We start from the raw sequence: 21,519 nt of genomic DNA, 5'->3' as shown, positions 1-21,519 counted from the left end.
CAGTTAAATCCTGCAGGCTGCAAATATTTTTTGAATCCTGGTACAGACTAGGGAGATATAATTGTCTATGTCATTCTTTTACCCTCTGGTTAATGTAAATATCCAAATGTTGGTGATCCATATTTAGGAAAGCCAAGGTGCTAGATTGATTGTCTCTGTGTTACCATGTTGTGCAGCACATCTGGATTGTAAAACTGTAGTCAGAGTGACAAAACATCTTCTGTATCCAAGCACAGTAATAAAGATTGGTACCAAGCAATCCAGCAAGGCTCAAGTTAGCAGCCCTGAATCTCTTGTTCTGTTTTGCTTTATTGCTTATTTGCTTTTGGACTGACACAGTTCTGGCCATTGTGAGTGACAGGAATGGCTACAGAAATCGCCTATTTTGGCAGTGGGGTTTTGCAGAAGACCAGAGTTTTCCAGTGACGAGACACAGCATACTCCAGCCCTTTAACTGATACAAGAGGAAGACGAGCTTCCTCCCGAATTTTGACAGCAGCACCTGGGAGGAGGGAGGCCTGCGGACCCCCGCTCCGAGCAGGGTCACCTCTCAAGCGTCCGCTTGCGGCTGGCATCGGCTCCCGCGTCCCGCCGCCAGCCCGGCGACCGCGGGACGGCGGAGGTGTGCGAGAGACGTGCCGGGGGAGGACCGGGAAGGTGCGGAGCCTTGTGGCCCTGGGGCGGGGCTGCCGTGCGCCTTGCCCGTACATTGGGTCTGGATTCATACATAAGTATAGCCGGGCTGGGCTCACCACACTCCTCTACCCCCCGCCCCCCAGCCCTGGAAGAGAAGGGGGAGAGAAACAAGAAGGGGGGAAAAATATCCCGGTGAGGTCATTCCAATGAGAGCGCAGGAGGAGAGAGGACAAGGTCGACTTTCCCGGCGGAGGCGCAGCCCTTAGGAGCGCGGAGCCGCGCACCCACCGCCGGCCCGGCACCTTGGAGAGCTCCGCTGCGCCGGGGCCGCGCCCGGGGCCGCGCTCGGGGCCGCGCTCGGGGCCGCGCTCGGGGCCGGCGCGGCTCTGCCTGCGCGGGGCCCGGCGGCGCCGGGGCCGCCCCGCCGACCCTCGGTAGCGCCCGCCGGCCGCGGATGCGCCGCTCCGCCCCGGCTGCCTGCGAAGGAAGAAAAGTTTGGGGCGACTTAGGGCCGCGGGAGCGCCCGAGGAGGAGGAGGAGGAGGATGCGCGGTTTCCCCGGCTGATCGGGAAGGAAGGATGACCGAGGGAGGATGTGCACCAGCAGCCAGATCATCGGGAGCCTCCTGGTGCTCTCCGTGCTGGAGATAGGGTTAGGGGTGTCCAGCGTGGCCGTGGGGGCGGTCAGTTTCAGCCTGGTCCTCACAGAGCATAAACCTCAGCTGGGAGACTCTTCTCCGGTATGGAGCGGGGTGTGTGTACGTTAGCCATTTCACTCTCTCTTTAACTCTTTATGGTGATGATCAGACCGTGCGAAGGCATCCCCTTTTCCCTTCCCTTCCCTTCCCTTCCTTTCCCTCCCGCGAGTGCATGCTGCGCCGACCGCGCCGGGTCCATTTCCGATGTGCTTGGGGTACGGTCTGCAGAGTGCTGGGGCGAGGGGGAGGCACGGCAGGGACAGATGTACGGGTGTGTTGGGCGGGGGGAGACCTCTTCTTTCTCGCTCCGTTTTTCAGTCTTGTTGTGAGCAATTGAACTTTCTCTGAACCCCTTCTCACACCTGGGAAAGCCTGATGCTTGGCGTGAAACCCGGGCCATAGCTTACGGTCTTTAAATTGATCGTGAGTTTTGCTTTTTCAAAAAAACAGCCCTGTCCATGATGAGAAGACTGTCAAAAGGTGCTTTAAATTAATGTCAAGGGTATGCCAGCTGAGTCCTGAGTTTTTGGAGGAAAAATAGAAAGAGGCATTGGGAAAGAAAAGGAGAAAGACGTTCTCATGTACTGGGCACCCTGAGCTTCTTGTAAAATGAACCAAAAAGAAAATGAAAGCCCAGTAAGGGGTTAATAGAAGCAGCATGTTCTTATCACAGAGCATTTTTCACTTCTCAAAAATATTTCTTATTTATCCAGTTTGAGATATGCATGTTTCCATAAAGAATTTTCCTCCAAATGGAAAAAAAACAAAGAAATGGAAAAAAATGAAACAAAGAATAGGAAATGTTGAATATTCAGTCTAAACATGAGTGGGCATTTTTGAAGTCCAAAGCTGGTTTTGGCCAGCTTGTATTGTACAGCAATATTTCTAAAAGGATTGTTTGCTCAGCTTCAGATAACACGATAAATGTAAAACACTCTTGATTATTCACCAGCATAACCTCCTCTAATTTATAGATTAATCCAGACAAAGTGCTTCATGTAATATTCTCCCTGTCAATAATTATTAATTATTGACAACAGTGATAAATATTTTTGGCAGTATATAAGAACACATATAATTCTGCACTGCAGAACAGGTAGGTAAGAAATGAAAATGAAGACTAGATAAGACAGGTAATGACATTACCAGGCCAACAGGTAATGATATTATCAAAATAACTTCAAAAAGGGATGTTTCTCATAATTGATAATGAAGAAAAAAATTACTTAAAACCACATGTCTCTCTGAAGATTTAATGGCAAAGATCAATTTCCTGGATTTCACTGAGGTCAAAGAGCTTTGATCAGCCAGTGAGATCAGTATTTTATGCAGTGATTGCATTCTGTGACAATGCTATCACAGCTGATATCATTTCATGACGATGCACATTTCCTGCATAACTGCCTCATTCATTTTTATGCTGTTACCCCAGAGTTTGTACTAGGCATAGAGTAAGATTCTGTTATGTTAGATATTGGCTTCCAAGGACATTTTAATCATAGCAAGAGACAGATTCAGTGTAAAAGGGTGTAAGCGAGTATGAAGAAAAAACAAACCAAACTGAGTGGTATAACAGGTGGTTGCCTTAAAACACCAGCAGTCTGGCTGATTTAGAGCTGTTCATAAGTTGAATTTTAGGGAGCAACAAGACAGAGGACAGTGAAGAGGTTTTGCAGATATTTATAGGAAATTGTTCTCCTGTATGAGTGCAGAGGCATGGAAGATAACACAAAAGGGACTTGTTTGCAAATGTTACAAGTGGGCAAAGGATGTCCACAACCAGAGCCAGCACAGGCAGACATCAGGTGCTGGGAACTGAGCAAAAACTGCAGGTTGAATAGGCAGAGAGAGGCCTCAAAGAAAATGCAAAGTGGAAGAAGGAACCTTATGCTTCATGTAGCAGAGGAAATTAGAAAATCAAAGGGATGTGCAGACTGGGGTGACATGTTACTAAAGGCTGACTTACTTTTCATTGAACTAAAGATCTGTGGTCTAAATTGTCACCATTATACCACTCTCTTTGTACTACTCCAGCAGTTCAAACTGGGAGGTTGCATTCTTCTGACTAGGGGACTAGCAGGCAAGGCAGGCAGGCCAAGAAAGGGGCCAGAGATTTTCTGTTCTCCAGGGATACTTAGGGTCATGGGTAACTACTTTCAAATTTAAACAACTAGGCAAAGGTTTGTTTGGACAATCCTCAGGATTGTCCTGCTGCAGAAGTGGCATAAGCCTCCCTTCTGCTCACTGTAGCTCACACTGAGCTCGTGTTGATGGTATTAAAGGATATGTCTTGAATAAAATAGGTTATTTTTTTTCAATTCACACCCTTGAATCAGGGTTTTCCTTTGAGAAGTGAACACTAAGGAAAAGAAGGGGACATTAAAGAAAAATTAATTCTTTGACATGTTAGATAAAAAACACTTAATTTGAACAGTGTCATTCCTCCTGTTGCAATTTACTTGGAAATGCACAGAAAACCTTTGACCCTGTTCTATCCTTTTATGTGGGTGGAACTCAGCAGAGACCCAAGTTCATAAGGAAGTAGATGAAGATAGCATCACCATGGAAACCTTAACCTGAATTCCTAAAATTTGGGCATCTTAAAAATCATGCACATTCTATCTTCTATACTTGCTTCCCTGTGATGGTTTGCACTTGACAAACATCAGCTTTTCTGTTAAAAGAGTTGTTCTTATTGTTCACTGCCTCCATTCAGACAGATTATTTAGTAACACACCTAATTTTAACCATGTGAATTCCATCCACAGCATTATGGATACAAGTGAAGTTAAGCATGGGCTGAAGTACCCTGATCATTGCATGCCCTGAATTATGTATAAGCAGGCCAGGGAAAGCAGAGTACACCAGAATGAAGAAATTGAAAGCCTAGGCAATGTCTGTATCAAAAACTACAAAAGAATGGGGAAACAAAAAAGAAGTTTCAAATCTGTTGTTCTCATTGCAGTTGAATTGGATTAAGATAGTACAAGTTGTTTAAAGAGTAGCCATAAGAAAACAAATGAAGGTGTAACTGTCTTCTCAAATTATCTGGAGCATGTGAAGACAACTAACCAGTTTACATCATCACCAATCTGTTCTTTTTAAAATAGGCCATGGCTGTTAAATTGAAAAAAAATGCTAAAAACTAAAACAAACCCACAATAAAAACAGTCCCAAATACCCTGAAGGGCACACGTTCTTGATCTCTAAATTTTCTTTCTGTTTGTTGTTAGTATTGGGATAAACTATTTTACAGGCTGTAATGAGTGTCTCCCAGATTTCTTTGTTTCCCAGAAACTGAGGGATATTTCTGAAATCCACCATTCCAATTCAGTTATATGACATACTATAGAATAATTCCACCAATGAGAACACTGAGCCACTAACAATAATATAGGAAGAATGACAGCATCCATAGCAAAGGCTTTTGCACAAACAACAAAAGTCAGAAGATAATCAACCAAAAAGTATTCACAGATATTTTTTTAATGGTCACATGCTTCCCCATCTATATTTAGAACACAGTGGTTTCATCACTCTCACTATGAGTAGTGAATAGATAGTCACACACACACATACATTTGTGTAATTTATCCTCATTTATCCTGCAGTGGTGAATAAATCCTTGCTGTAAATGAGTCTCCCTCACAGAGAGAGAGAATGAGAGACAAAAGCCACATCTTTAGACAAATATGCCATCTATCTTCATATGCAAGAGAGATACTCGATGATTCACTTATGGCTATGCCCCTCAAGAGTAATAATTTCTTCCCTTATAAAGGCAAATATCTGAATGTATTTGAGAGATATTCACTTTCTGTATGTTGGTCTGTTTGCCTGTCTGTAGATAGAGGCAGAATTACTGTTTCCATGATTTATGATTTTATCTCAGTGGAAGTCTGCTTGCCCATTAAAAATCTGCATTTGGCTACAGAAATTTGTTCCAAGTTGGCACTTGAAATATTTGATTTAAATTACTTTAATTGTTTTGATCCAAGATTTGAAGGAAAAGAAAAAGTGTCAGTCTGTATGGACTTTTCCAAAGCAAGAAAACCTTTTTAGACTGTTAAATCAATGTTGGTGGCCTGAAATTTTAAACCACTAGATTTTACATCTAGATTTTACTGTTGCCAAGTTTCCTTTGGAAAGAACAGTCTTTTTTTTTTTTTTTTTCAAAAACAGCACTAAAAAAACCCACTTTATTGTTTAGCATGTAGACAAAATGCAGATGTGGTCCTACTTTATTTTAACATATGCATTGAATTTTCATCAAACTGACCATATTTCTGTCTGGCTCCCTCTCATGATAAAATTAATCACAGGACTTTCAGTGAGCTCAGTAGAAGCTGGAAAGAGTTCTGTGCCTATGGATAGGGAAGGGCATACCAAGGGTGGAAGCTTCTTGCCTTGCATGGAGCCAGGACAATTCACTGAATTCAGCTGAGGTCTTTCAGTAGTATTTATTCTTTTTTTGGTAATTTGGGCACTCCAGAGGCACAAACATACCTGGAAGAAAGAAATTCCATCTAGCTTCTGGGTTGTATTTAGAGGATCTGTTGTATATAAACTGACTTAAGCATCTGTTTAAATGTTTTACTACTATAAGACTAGTTCATCTGAAGGGAATAATCTTTCATTTATTACTTTTCTGAGATGTAAGCAGTCACACTAAACCAAATGCTTGATACAGAACAAACAAAAGGCATTATTTTTATTTGTTATTCTGATAGGCTCTAAACAAACAAAAAGTAAACATTATTATTTTGCGCTGAGAATTTAGGTGTTTTTAGAGATGGATGGAGGTTTTTTGAACCACTGATATCAGATTTAGAAACACACTTCTTAATTTCCTTCATTGTTTCTAAAAACCATTCCCTGTTTTTAAAGCATCTCTGTAGGTCTATAACCAGATGAGTGGAAACACTAATCACAGGGACTGGGATAGAATTTAAACTGCTTGTGTATGGCTTGAATCAGTGGGAAGGGTAGCAGCACCTGATCTGATGAGATCCAATAGCACACTGCCAGACAAGGTATTGGCTCAGATTAGACATGATTTAACACTGTGCCTCAGTTATAATAAAGCCTCCCCTTTCAGCATGACAGATTTGGTGGAACCCAAGGCTGGGTTTTGGCAATGCTGCTGCTTCTGGTTCTGTGTCTGGATGCCTTTCAGCCAGCTGGACATTGCTGTCCACACAATCACTTGCATGGGACAGCAACATCATTAGAAGTTTCCATCCCCCTTTTGTAAAATATTCTTGTGTTTTTCTGTGGAGGTAATAGGCAAACCTGGTACTTAGGCTTGATCTTCTTGCCTGCTGTAATTTTTATTTAGTTTGATGTCTTTGTTTTCATGAGTAGATTCTGTGCCCTTTATGTCTGTGCTAAGAACATTTAATCCTTGTTCTGAAATACTGCTTTGAATAAGAGTTACAATTAGAGATATCTGCTTAGTTCATCCATTAGGGATTTCAGCTTTTTTCTCATTTGGATGGAGTTGAAACAACATTATTAAATAGAATCTTTCTCTCTTTACATTACTAATTTCAAATTCCTGGGTTTTGTCCTGAAAGTCACATGCTTATGCAGCTTCAGTGTAAAATCACAGAATTTTCTAGTTTACGACCTGAAAAGGGTAGATAAAAGTGAAGCTGTTAATTCTGTCTTGATGGTTTAGTCTTCCAAGTAGAGTGTCATTTGAGTAGGTATGATACACTTGCTTTTTCACAATGTTACATTCCATTTTGGAATAATTTCCCTTCCTCTGTTTCATCAGATACATATGGATGACCTACAGATGACTTCCCATTCAGAGTATACACTTTAGCTGTCTTTTTTGTCATGAACAATGACTAGGGATCAAGCTGTCCTTATATTCAACAGGTTTTCTCTACTGTTTTGTTCAGCCCATGTCCAGGAAATTTTTCTATGAGCAGTTTTCATTTTTCCAAGGGAATTATACTCACCATTGCTTTTGCCTTTTCAAAACATAAGACAGAAAGGTTTCTTAGCTTCGAGATATAGAATAAAAATAGTTCCTTTTCTTCTGCATGGTGGAAAAAACCAAATCTTTGGCTTCCTGCAGATTAACTAAAACTGAATCTTTTTCAGACTACCAGGGACAAAGTACCCATTTTCCAGAAGGAAGTGAAAGAAGCCAAGTCTTTTGTTCCAGAAAATATGAAATAGGGATAGATCCAAACCACAGAACTTGAATATAAATTGAGATTTTAGCCTTCTTACCAAAATTTATGGGGTTTTGGATCTGAGGTTTTGTTTCAAGGCAATATTCAATACAAAGTAAATTAAAGCAGTCTCAAAATAAACATTCTTCTTTTTTGGGAGGTCTTTGGGGTTCTTTTCCAAAGTTCAACAGACAAAATGAGAAATTTTCCAATATGCGTATGGAACATCAGCAGGTACAGCTGCAGTGTGAATGACAAAAATCCACAGACAAACAGACACTACTGCATCACCTTGCAATCACACTGGTGCTGTCAGAGCGACTCTGACTTTGGTGGATCCATGGTAGATTATCACTGAAAGTGGGATTGAGGCACCCTGTGTCTAAGTAGCTTTTGTGCTTTGTAGTATCTTTCTTTGGATTTTTTACCTTTCACCCAAGAGGGGTTGCTCCCCTGTCTATTACTTGATGATACATTCTCATAAACTCATAGAATCACAGAATCATACAATAAGGATTGGAAGGGACCTTAAAGATCATCTAATCCCAACTGTCCCTGCCGTGGGCAGGAGCACCCCCTACTAGACCAGGTTGCTTAAGCCCTTGTATAACCTGGCCTTGAACATTGCCAGGGTTTGGTCACCCACAGCCTCTTCTGGGCAACCTGTTCCAGTGCCTCATCACCTTCACAGTAATGAACTCTTCCTAATATCTGGCCCAAATTTCCTCTCTTCCAGTTACCTCTTTATTCCTTGTCCTGTAACTACAGTTCTTGATGCAGAGTCCCTCTCCAGCTTCCCAGATATTGGAAGATTGCTGTGAGGTCTTCACTCAATGATACTTGTGGGTCCCTTCCAACTCAGAATATTCTGTCAATCTGTGAACCTCTGATCCTTCTCTTCTTCCAGGTTGAACAGCCCAAACTTTCTCCACCTACTGTCTTAGGGGAGGTGCTCCTGCCCTCTTACCAACTTCCTGGCCCTTCTCTGGACCTGCAGCAGTTTCAATACAAGGCTTCTCTGCCAGAAGTCTTGATGCAAGACATCATGTATGTGTAGGAGGTATGAATAAGTCTGTAATGAAAAGTAACCCTACAGTCAAAAGGGTCTGGGTGTAATTGGTGATCAGTGCAGGTATTTAAGTGAGCCTTTCAGTCTTTTAGCATTTTATGATTTTTTAAATTATGAATAATAATTTAAATGGAAGTCCAGCAATGTTTAAGTCCAATCTGTTTAAAAAAGTTCCAGCTGAAGTTCCCTCTCTGGCTTCATTTTGTAGGGCTTATTAGCTTAGCTTATCCTTAATGAAACGTTTTAGCCTTATTCTCTGCATAAGTTGTGGACACTTCAACAACAGAGCATTCGTTACAAGAAGCTTATCTTCAGTGATTTATTCCTTTTCCACTCCTGATTTACTGTATTTTCAGTATAAGTCTGTTTGCCTAACTTATCTCAGGTAAGTTAGGTTACATGGTTATAAAATACATAGTTAGAAAATATAACTACATTTAAAAAGTCCATGAGATTGGCTGGTAAAAATTTATTAAGGATAATCAATGATCAAGTAGAAAGGAGCAAGTCCTCACCATGACAGTATTAGTTAGTCAAGGGTAAAGGGTAGTCCAGAGTAGCTCAACAAGTTTTACTGTTATAACACATTGATATGAAGTCTTTCAGAATAGCCAAGAACAGATAGAGTGTCAAGACAATCAAGCCCCTGATGGCTGCATTCCAGTTGGCAGTATTATAAAATAGAAGATTCTAAGTAAAAGACACTTTAAAACTTATTTTTACTTCATCCCTTTTCTGGTATGAAGGGCCAGTGTAGTTTCTCCCATCCACTTTTCACTACTGCTGATCACAACACTTCGACATCAAAAATTTTAAAGGAAACTCCTACAACACCACAACATAAAGAACCCCAAAAAACAAAACAAACAAACAAAAAAGAAATAAAAAGTTTTAAGTCTCCATGCTATCGAAAAGCAGAGAACAGAGTCAATCACATCTCAATCTCACTGAAATCCTTGCCATTCTAGATGTGTCCGCATTGGAAAGCTTGGCTTTCTAAAAGAGCAGTGTTCCTGAGCCATGGGTATTATATTACTAATACTCTTTTCATAGAGAGGGTTTCCACTGTTTCTAGTGGATTCACCTTAGAAGAGAGTGATGAATTTGGCTCAGAAGTTTCAAAGCTTTGCATGAAGTATAATTGCCTGACCCTGTGGCACAAAGTCATCCGTTGGTTTTAACTGCAAATGCATGCTGACAAATTAAATATCCATACTAGGTTTTGGGCAATCCTCTTCTGAATGCAATACACTGTCATCTTAAAAAAAACCCCAACCTAAATAACATTAATCCTTTGCTACTGCCCAAATTCTTTTCTTCCAAAGTTTTTTAACATATTCAGGCACTTGAGTGCATTCGGTTTCACAACTTGTTTATCTCATAGCCATACAGATTATAAAACTTCAGCATGACCTCATGATTAAACAGAAGAGTGTGGAGGAAGCATTAATATGCAATTCCTCTGAGTTAGAATACAATGAACTCTTTTAGCTTTATGGAACATGTTATTCCTTGCCTATATCTTCAAACACTGTAGATGTAGAGAGAGAAAATACATACAGAGTATACATGACATGACACAGTGTTATCATAAAATCGTAGAATTTCTCAACTTGCAAGGCACCCATAAAGATCACCAAGCCCAACTCCATGCTCCTTGCAGGACTACCTAATACTAAATCATAAGACTAATAGCAGCATCCAGAGTGCTCCTTGACCTCTGACACTCCTGGTGCCATGATCCGTTTCCTGGGGAGCCTGTTCCAGTGACTGACCACCCTTGCAGTGAAGAACCTTCCTCTGATGAAACTTCATTCAATTTCCTTGTGATCACTGATCATCAAAGAGAGATCAGCACCTCTCCCTCCACTGCCTGCCTTGAGAAAGTGTAGACTGTGTAGAGTCACCCCTCAACCTTCTCTTCTTCAATCTGATCAAACCAAGTGACCTCAGCTGCTGCTCATAAGTCTTGCCCTTAAGGCCTCTCACCATCTTGGTCATCCTCCTCTGGACACACTCTAACAGTTTGATGCTTTTCTGATACTGAGGCATCCATCTCAGCACACAATGCTCAAGAAGGAGCTGCACCAGAGCAGAATAGAGCAGGACAATCACTTCCCTCCACCAGCTGGTGATGCTGTTCTTGATGCACTCCAGGGCATGGTTGGCCTTTTTTGCTGCCAGGGCACTGCTGACTCACATTCAATTTGTCATCAAGCCAGACACCCAGATCTCTTTCCCTGTGGCTGCTTTTCAGACTCTCGACCCCCAGTATTTATGTATAACCAGGATTACACTGTCGTAGGTGCAGAATCTGGTGCTTGGCTCTTGTTAAATTTCACGTGATTGGTAATTACCCAGCTCTCAGGTCTACTCAAATCTCTCTGTAAGGCTTCTCTACGCTTAACAGTCCATGGTGTCTCCTAGTCTAGAATCATTAGCAAACTTAATGTACATTTAACTACTGCACCCAGATCTTTACTCCAGGTAGTCAGATGCTTTAAATGGAATAGTCACCCCTTGTTTTGAGAAGCTGGTACACTAGGGCTTGTAGATGAGCTTCATTGACTCAAACTGGAGCAGAATTAAAGCATTCCTGAAAAAATCCTCTCTCTTTCATGCTCTTTCAGCTATGAAGATAAATTATCAAACACACAGTTTTTTTAACTAGTTAATAAGTTAAAACTATCTATGATGATATCTTCCAACACTAATTAATTTTTCTATACACAAAAATTTCCTTTCAATCCTATTCAATCACTACAGAGAGAAAATATATTATTAATCCACTTTATCAAATCTGACTGAATAGAACTTAATTACAAAGATGTCTTCAACAAATTTCATTTGAGGTTTCTGCATTTTGAGAAATCAAAACACGATGTGTGGAAATCTGAAGCGTGCCTTCAGTTGAAGGCAATCTGCAATGGCAGGACTGGGAGTAAAACCCCAAAACGTCACAGAAAGCCTGAGTGAACACTTATAAAGCAGATGTGATGAGCTGAAATCTTATTTGCCTGTGGGAAAGTGCAGAAGGAGCACTGCCCCTTGGTGATTTGCTTTGTTTTATTGTTATTTCAGTCAGTGGGTTCTAGCAGCAATTACCAGTTGTGCCTTCTGGTATGTCCTGAGCCATTTAGCACCATGGTCCATGTGACCCAGCCCTCTCTATAATCTGATTGGTATTAAACCCACATCCCATGCTTAGTACAAAAGTAAATAATATAAACAATTTGTCCACATTCATTATGGGGAACTGTTTTCATGGGTCTAACTCAGAGTAAAAAGATACCTCAAGACTTAGCTATACACATGAACTACTTTAGTTAGAGGGAGATAAACTATGAGATAAAGAAACTCCTCAATTGAAGTAGTGAAGTGGCAAAATTTTAGAGTGTAAATAAGAAGTACCTGCAATATATTACACAGACCCTGAATGCTTTATAGAACCTCTTAGGGGTTTGGTTTTTTGGTGGGGTTTTTGTTGTTGTTGTTTTGGTTTTTTTAAAATTTCTTATGTAACAGCCAGGTCTTTTCTGTGATTTAATTCTAAATCGGGATCAAGCAGAGCTTTTTGCTAGAAATACCATCTCAATGCAAAAATAGTGTACAAAATTACAGTTTTAAAATAATAAAATTACTTCCCAATGGAGGAATAGGGTTAGCTTTATTGAAAATAAGTAGCATAGATTTCTTAATAAAGGACTTTATGAGGTATCAAGGAAATCTTCTGACAGCATTGCTAGCACCTGGAGGAGGCCTTATTGCTTTCATACAACTACTGTAGTTCCTAACCTGACTGCTCCCCTGGGGACTATTCATTGTTTTCCTCAATAAACTTTTCTGTAGGAGGAAAAAGACATCAGAGGACATCACTGGTCTATGACAGAGTCACCATTAAGCATTATCATCTATTTTTATCAGCTGGTAGGCATTTTTCTGGTTTTGGTAATTAATTTTTGCCTAATGCTTGGTGCTACAATTAGCAAATCAGTTTGTGTGAGGGAATGACACCAAAAAAAGTACAGATACCTTTGTGCTCTCTCTTGCAAATCAGGCCATCAAGAGTCTGAAACAGATCTTTCTTCATGCCCAGAGTAGTCACACCAACAGACGTACTGATATTTACACCTGCACCCACAGATATGACTGAATTTTATTCTTGCCCAGAGTTCTACTGTCTTGAAGACAACGATCCATATGTGATCCTTCAGTGGTTCAGATGGCAGGATCAGGGCATTAAGTCCGAATGCTATGCTTAGAAATAGATGATTTGGATCACTGAGTAGTACCTTGCTAAACTCTTCTGAGAGAAAAATAAAACAGTAAAAAGGCAGTTTTATGCTTGCAACACTGAGGATTTTTTTCCCAACTTGTTTACCCAAGAAGCTTAAAGTTCATATTTTCTTTCTTTTCTCATGAATTATCATGGTCACTATGACTTCTCATTCCAGCTTTTTATCCGATAAGAGTGTTTATGGTTGAGTTACAACCTCCTGAAACACAAGGTTTCTGACAAAAATGCTGGCAACCATTTCCTGAACTGTGGCCACCACCACAGCAACACAGTGGGATTTGAACTATGTACCTTGAATGATGAAATAATTGTTTGGTTTCTTGTTTTTTGCAGTTCCTGCTTTGCGGCGTATGCGGAATATTGTGCGCCAAAAAAAAATCTGGACTTGTTGTAAGTTTTTCCACTGCATGCATAACACTTAAGTATTTGAAAGGCTTACTTATCTAATTTGAGCTCTTTACTGGGGGCTTTCTGCATGCAAGGGTTTTTAATAAACAATTAGAAAAATTACAAGTTGGCAATCTTGTATTGCTTCCAAAAGCAACCAGCATTTTGGAATAGTCACAAAAAACAAGGCAGTTCTGAAATGGCCTACAGAGGTCATGCTATTTAAGCCATACATCCTTATTTATATGTACCTGGATAAACTTTGATCGGAAATCACTTGACACAGATTTATGTCAAGTCAATAAATGCTTCTCAATGTCACTGGACTGTATATTTTCTCCTTTAAAAAACAACACTGGGCTGCCATCTAAATAAGGCTGCTGACCAAGTTTGTTTCTAGATATCATAGCTTTTAAGAGTTTAGCAACTTTGTTTAGCAGTCTGAAACATGTGTATGTAAGTTTTAAAGTGATGGAAGATGTCTCTTCAGGTACAGTCATTTTCTGACTGCAGAAAAATGGTGTTATTACTCAACAAGTCACAGTAGAACTCTATGTTAAAGACATGATTTTATTTTAAGTGATAATGCCAGTCCTAATTTTCTGTCAGCTTGATTATTCTGCCACATACAGATGGAAGTCACATAAACCAAGCATAACTGTGAGGAGAACCAAAAGTTCTTTCTAATTATTTTTTAATATCAATCCTAAACTCTGTTAAAATGACAGTCCCATTTCTTAAAACATGTACCATAACCAGTTTCTAAAAGCCATCTGTTCCAAAGGTCTCATGGAATAGTCACTTGCCAGTGGACTGCAAAATACCTCCTCAATACCACATTCCTGAGAAAACTCTCATCCTAGTTGTGTACAGAACTAGCCTGAAAGGCTCCATAAACTTCTGCCACCATAGCAGATAAGTACATATATAAAGCCATATTGAGAAATGTTAAAGGCCCATCTAGATCATCATCTGACAGGTCAGCAGCATCAAGGGAAGTGAATAAGACATTTAACTCTGTCTCCATAAGGTCTTTCGCTCCTGAATCATTTGAGGTTAATGCACACCCTGAACCAGTGTAACATCTTTGTGACTAAAAGCAATAGAGGTCTTTAAAAATGTCTCACTGATTGCAGCCTGTTTCACAGATTTCTAAAATTCCTGGGAACATTTTAGTCAAGTTAAATTCAACCAAACCAACCAACCAACCACCTAACCAACCAACCAACCACCTAACCAACCAACCAACCAACCAACCAACCAACCAACCAACCAACCAACCAACCAACCAACCAACCAACCAACCAACCAACCAACCATATAGACACCAAACTGACCTTCTGTAAAGCAACATCACTGATTTCTTTGTTGTTTCTTTTGGTTCTTTGACCAGCACATTCACCTTGAACACTTTCAAAGACTCCACAAAAGCTGCTGAAAGCTTCCAATTTGCTATCTGACTGAATAAATTATAACTGAGCAGGAGACACAGTCAGAATGCACACAAAGCAAGAGAGATTCACTACAAATACATGAGGCATTCACTCCTGAGGTAGGGTGATAAATTGCACAATAGAAAATTACGACACCTTCTGTCATATTACTGTTTTGCATGAACAGCTGGAAATCAGTTTTGTGTCCTAGCAGCCCTTCCATTGAATAGGTTTTAACTTTACCTACTTATTTTTTCCAACATTTTTTTACATGCAATATCAATCTTAACTCTTGTATACCAGAAGTTAATGTATTCCCTTGGTGCAATGGAGGAGCTGAGAGAGCAAAAAACAAGGAGCTGTGCAGTGTTTGCAGTCAATGATGCTATCAAAGAAATAAACGGTGGTTATCTCATATTTTATATGCATTAATCCATGTCTGAAAAATATTACTGTGACGTAACCTCTCTTGTCTCTCTTGACAGATGATACTTTTTTCTGCCTGTTGCATCTGTGGACTAATAGGAGGAATCTTAAATTTTCAATTTCTTCGTGCTCTGACAAAGAAGTCATCTGCTCTCTATTCTTTGCATCTTGCCTCCATGTCTCTTGCATGCATTGGAATTGGTGGCTGCACCCTTTCTTCATGGCTCACTTGTCGGCTAGCCAGCTATGAACAAAGGCGAATGTTCTCAGAAAGGGAACATTCATTGCATCACTCCCATGAAATGGCAGAAAAAGTGAGTTGTGTGTCCTCCCTTATTTGTTCTGCTTCTCCTGAAATGCTACTGTATGCCTTAACGTTTACAATTGGCAGGAGATGTATTCAGTTTTCAGTTTTATATGAGAAAGAGATTCTGGAAAATGAAATGCTGCCATTCTGTGTAAGCTTTATTATGTTGCATTATATGGAGCTATTTTTAGGTACTGTATATTTGCAGTACATCCATTCCAATGAAGTACATCCATTTTCAACATAATTCCATTGTATAGCTATTTAGGGGCTTAGCTGCTAAATATAGCACTTCCTAAATAATTGGAAGCTCTATCAATATGAATTATCATGTCTTGTACTGTAAAAAAAGCACAGAGAGCTTTCTGTAACCACATCATTGCATGCTTCCAGGATTTAATCAATCTCTTCCTCTCCCAAGTACTCAGCTTATAAATTAGGTTATTTAAACAGAAAAGCCACAGTTCACAAATGTAGGTGACTTAACCTAAACATCTGAGGGCATATTTAGACACCTAAATAAAACTGGTCTCATTTGCAGCACTGAGCATTTACTTCCTTTTTGTATATAAGAAGTTATATAGGAATATAATTAGGTGCTGACACTAAAGCTCCAAAAGCTGAGCACATAGGATCAAAAGAAGTAATGGAATGGAATTCTTAAAATCATCTCCTTGTCTTAACAGATCTGAATAATATTTGAGGAGTTAAGTGTCCTCCATAAAGCTGTGCTTTGCATTTGGACTTAGTATCTATCCAATGCCTTTCATTTGAGAAATGAGCAGAAAAAAGAACAAAAGTCAAGTGGACTGCCCACCTAAACCTCTGCTTGCAAGTCTGCCTTACTGTTAAGTTCAAGAGTCTATTGTCTACTGAAACCTCTGAAGAGCAGAGCAAGGATTAGTCCTCTCAGACTGTAGAATTGTTTTCAGATTCCCTTAAAAAACATGATATAGCAGTTAAAAATTACTTGTCACTATTCCTTGGTTTCTTAACTGAGATGAGACTCCAAGTAGAAATAGAAACTGAATTAATCTTAGATTATGTTTGAAATGTGTCTTAAAAACAGGGAGTTTGAAATGTTTTAAAAAGATGATGTTTTAAACATGTTTTAAAAAGTTAAATAGTAGAGGTTACAACAGTAACATAAAACAGGGTGATAAAATCAACAGCTGAGATATATTTCTACATCTCATTTTAAAATGAAGAAGAATTCTGATGAGATATTAGGCAAATATGATGGTCTTGCTTATGGAAGGCTAGATATTGACTTTCAGAGAGACTCTTGCCTCAACAAGGACAAAGATAGGAGAAAAGAAGAGAGGGAAAGGAAGAAGAAACAGTTTTCAAAATAAAAAAAGCCACCAACCCTATTAGTTTGGGGTGAGGATGACCATCTGTAACAGTAGGTCATTGCCTACCTTCCTGGCCTGTTGACCTACTGAGCTTTTTGACACTTAGCAGAAAGGACTGCCAGGTGTCCACTTATCCTGGGTGAAGGGCCACAATGTAAGTGCAGAGCAGCCCTACTGCACACACGCAGCAGATCTGGGATGTGCCCCACTGATGGCAAACTTCCTGCACGTCTGCTGTAGAGCCAAGTATGCATGTACACATGGTCTGACTTGGGACTTCTCAGACCCATAGGCTGCCTGCTGCTGGCAGAGTTGGGTACACTAGGTCATGGCACAAAAACTTACATTAAATTAGACCCTAATTTAGAAAACAGCTTAGAAGTGTTTTATATATATGACTATATTGTATATTTATACTGATATACAGTAATGTAGACATGTACTGCATGTGCATTTGTTTGTGCTATATTTATTGTATAATTGTTATATTTATATTAGAGATTGAGGGGTATTGAAATAACCGACCTGCCCAGCTGCCCGGTGATTCCCCCGACACCAGAGTTACCTCCAAGGTACGCTGAACACTAGGGAGCGACCATGTTGTTATGTCACTTCAGGAAGGGCCACCTCTACGAGGAAGTCATAGCTTCAGCTAATCAAAGTTGGCTGATGCTGTGATGTTACTCTGAGGCAGGAATGGTGCTTCTAGGTAGTGACATAACTCTACGTGGTGAACGCTGCAGTCCGGAAGTAAGTTGAGTATTTAAAATATTCACCCCAGTTACAGGCATCCAAATACTCTTATTTGGATGTAGCCACCATTGATTCACTCTGCTTCTAATCTGTGTGCTCCTTCATTCCCCGAATTTAGCCACTTTTTTTTTTTTAATTAACTTTTTTTTAAGATAGAAATATTGGGGAAAATAAATGGGTGTTGATATTTTCCAAAACTATGGTGATATTTTATTAGCTGTTGTCTGCAGACGATTCAGTGAGGATGCTTACAAAAGGAAACTTATGAGTAGCCTTCTGACAGATCCTTACTATCAAAATATGGCTGACTTATAGTTAGTATTTGGTATTCTTGGTCTCTTTTGGCTTTGGTATTCTCGGTCTCTTTCCCAGCTGACAGATACGTTCAGAGTAGATCCAACCAAGGCTTTAGGCACCCACAAATAAGCAAATTTAGTTTGGGGGTTGTCTGGCAAATAAGTGCCAGACAACCCCCAAACTGGGATCCATAGTCCAGTGTTAGGCATGCATGCTCCTCTTTAATGTAAGAGAATAAAGCACAATACCAAAACATCCAACACCATCATCTGCAAATGAAGACCTGGATGGTAGAAAATACTCAAAATTAGTTTCACACCTGATTTCCTCTGAAGCTTATGCTTGATTCCGGAGTATTGACTGCAAGGCTATTTGGTTTGGTGACATCATAGAGAAGAATAGAACATCCCTTCTTTCAAAAACTGTGAGGGGAACAATTAAGTCCTGTGATTTGCTTTAAAATTTAGCTGGTAATCTGAGAAAGGAGGCATCAGTGCTTTTTAACTTTATGTTACTATGAGTTCTGGTCTCTGCTTGCCAAATATTGTGGATTAAAAGAAGAGAGAGACAGAGGAAGACTAGTAATAAAGACCAGGTTGAATAATTTTCTTCTCTTTGCCACGAATCTCAGCTGCTATGCTATAGAGTTGGGTTCTTTCTTTCCATCTTTTTCTCTCTCTCTCTCTCTCTGTCTAGCCCAATGAATGTTGCTTCACTTTTTTACAGAAACTTCCACAGGAAGGGGGAGAAACAAATCCCTTTTATTCCATGTTTTCTCCAAGTGTACCTAGGAGGAAGAAGAGGTGAATTTAATCTTTCCATGCAGAGAAAGAGCCTCTGGTCATCATGCAGTTATTTTAGAACTAGTCCAACACTGGCACCTTCACCTCATCTACTTGAATTTTAGAAATATTCCAAGCTGCATTTTTACCTGTACCCATTCCTCTTGCCATAGCTGAATGTTCTCTGTCATTGGACACAAGCAGCAGTTCACTTATTTCTGCATCCAGATTCAATCTGGTATGAAATAGGCCTGGGATTGCTCAGAACAAGATAGTTCCAACCATAAACTCAATGTGGCTTTGCAGGCTTGGAGATCAGGGAACTGTTTAATTAATGTAGCCATCTCTATGCTTAGACAGCTGCTAAGGGGGTATTGTTTGCATTTCAATTTGAGACTTAGAAAATCTATCTCCGAGCAAATCTTGGTTCAGGTGCTGTAGGATTCTGACTCATGATCTGGTCAGCTTACTCTGGGATGACTCACCTGCCACTGGAGAAGCAACCCCTGAAAACTAAAATCAGTCCCATTGCAAGGGAAAATAAGCAGTTTAAACCCTTAGATCCTGTTTGGATCTAGATCTACTTCCCAAATGTCTATTTCAGCAAGCATTGAATGGCATCTGTTTATAGCATGTCAGACAGGTTTGAATGGAAACAGACTTAACTACCATTTTGTTCTTTTGTAGATCAGCACACAAGCTTGAGTTGATGCAATTTCAAAGGACAACATCACAAACTAGTACAGATGCCATCAATGCTCTATATGTGGTCTGAGCATAATGTCCAACTCAATCACTATCAATGAATCTATCAGCTTCCAAATGTACCTAATTTATTAAGGAAAAAATCTGATTTTTTTTTTTATAATGAGGTTTATCAAGCTAAATAAAAATGTAAAGTGTTTCTGAATGTTTGAAATTCTGAGTTTGTTCAAATTTAATCACAGCCTTAGGTAACTGAATTTTGACCACCTTACAATAATTCTAATTTTAATTAATGTTTTCTATTCTTGTTCTAGGAAATGACAGACAACCTAAGCAATGGTGGCCCACATCTGATTTATAATGGAAGTGTATATTAAGAAATTTTTAAAAGTTCCATGGAAGGAAGTGGTTTTAGAATTTTCTTCAGGAAAAAAAATAGACTCCAAGAAATTAAGACAATGAAACAATCTTAGCTTTTATGGCTCAAATGTCACAACTGCAGACCAGCACAGTTGCAATTCCCTTTTAGAACCATGTTCAAAATTTGTCTCCTAAACATTTTGCGGATATACAATATTTATTCACTTCCTGGCTACTCTCTTTCAGTTTTTTGTCTGAATAATCTTTCTGAATTGTGATAGTATTTGAAACAGACTTCACAAGACTCTTGTTCTCATGAAGACTCAAAAATCAGAAAAATAAACTGAACTGCATTTAGCCCACTCAAAGGAGAAGGCAGAGGAAGAATGGCTCAGGGGAATCTTTTTCTCCTCTCCACTTAGCAGCATCTGGTTTAATATGATGGCTTCAGATCATGGCATGGTACAGCAACACATCTGCACAGTCCCTCTCCTCACATTTTGAATGCATCCTGCCTCAGTTTTCCCAGTAGATCATATCAAAAGGGAGTGCAAACTCCTCTTCCAAAAAGCTCCCATTTCACATCCAGAATGCAAATGAACAGCGTGCTGAAAACAACACCGATGTCTTTGTTTTGAAAGACAGAATGCTCTAAGAATGCCATAAATCAAAACCTCAATAATGCCTTGTTGTAAAGAACTTGTAAATATTTCCAATTTGTGAATGAAGTATATTTCGTAATTTGTTCATAAAAGATGACAAATAAAATGAAATCTAAACCAGAGATTTTAGAGAGATCTTCTGGGGTTTTTTTCTTGTTAGAAAGATCTTGCAGAGATGAACTGCCATGCTTGCAGTTTAGCACAATACATTGAAAAGTTTCTAAAAGAGTGAAGCAAACTCAGAAAGGAAAAAAATGAAGGCTGAACAGAGTCATGGTCAAGGTCAGAAGTTACTGACAGTTCTCCACACCAACAATAACTTTTGGGGGTATGTTAAAGCAGCAGGTATGCAACTTTAACTGTCCCCAAACATTGTTGTGGAACCAAGTGGTTTGTACAGCCATGAAAAATGGAAGGTGTCATCAGTAGCAGAACATTTACAGCACAATATGAATATTAATATTCATATAAAATTACTCATATGTTACACAGTGAGTCTATGACTTTGCAGTATTGCCCAGCACAGCAGCATGAATTTCAGATGTGAGCATCACTGATGACTGGCAACATTTGGTGATTCATACCCATGTTCCCAGACAGGTATGAATATAACCCTATTAATGTTCAAACCCCGCCATAAAAACCTCTATAAATCACATCAAATTGTTTTGTGAATCTATATGGCAGAAAAAAATCTTTAAATTGACTATCTTAAAATTGTTGAAGTCCGTAAGGGATCTAATTCCAACATGGGGAACATCTTCACTGCAATTTAAGTCTCTCCCTTAAAATCCCCGCTAATTAGTTGGATGGCTAAGCTTATGAGTTGAAAAACAGTCCACCTTATAAGGCTTCTCTTCACTTACTTACTGTCCCAAAGAGCTTTTGAATTTTCTCACAGGCCCTGATATACTTGTATTCATTACATACCTCAGAAATTGCTGATGAGATTGTTTATTTTCATTGAAGAATACAGTGTCACAACAAAATAACTAGATGTTAAGGTATCTCTGCTCAAGGAGGTTCTCCCCTTCCCAAGCATCACCTATCTTTAAACTTCCTCCTTCACTATGGCATAGATTGTTTGTGCTCTTTATAGGTGCCCTTGTCCCTTCAGTTTGATACTTCTTTTTCTTTGCAGCAGGAAGCATGAGATAAATCTGTC

At 39.6% G+C, this 21,519-nt stretch overlaps 1 protein-coding gene across 4 annotated transcripts; it reads left to right on the top strand.

The window, feature by feature from the left end:
• Positions 1–1,072: 1,072 nt before the first annotated feature.
• Positions 1,073–20,476, top strand: TMEM196 (transmembrane protein 196). Of its 4 annotated transcripts, none has more exons than XM_018909491.3 (5): positions 1,073–1,375; positions 13,221–13,277; positions 15,193–15,447; positions 17,294–17,367; positions 19,647–19,693. In XM_018909491.3, exons 1-5 carry the CDS (start codon positions 1,229–1,231, stop codon positions 19,651–19,653), a joined length of 540 nt encoding a protein of 179 aa, XP_018765036.1. In that variant the 5' UTR covers positions 1,073–1,228; the 3' UTR covers positions 19,654–19,693. The 4 variants fall into 4 exon arrangements, with proteins under 4 accessions (XP_018765036.1, XP_018765035.1, XP_009084278.1 ...); XM_018909490.3 differs by having other exon boundaries at positions 1,073–1,393; XM_009086030.4 differs by lacking the exon at positions 17,294–17,367 and having other exon boundaries at positions 19,647–20,476.
• The last annotated feature ends 1,043 nt before the right edge of the window (positions 20,477–21,519 follow it).

Source organism: Serinus canaria, chromosome 2 (assembly GCF_022539315.1).
Source record: "Serinus canaria isolate serCan28SL12 chromosome 2, serCan2020, whole genome shotgun sequence".
In the NCBI taxonomy this organism is placed as follows: domain Eukaryota; kingdom Metazoa; phylum Chordata; class Aves; order Passeriformes; family Fringillidae; genus Serinus; species Serinus canaria.
The sequence above is the reverse complement of the archived record's forward strand: the minus strand, read 5'-3'. Positions and strand labels throughout refer to the sequence as shown.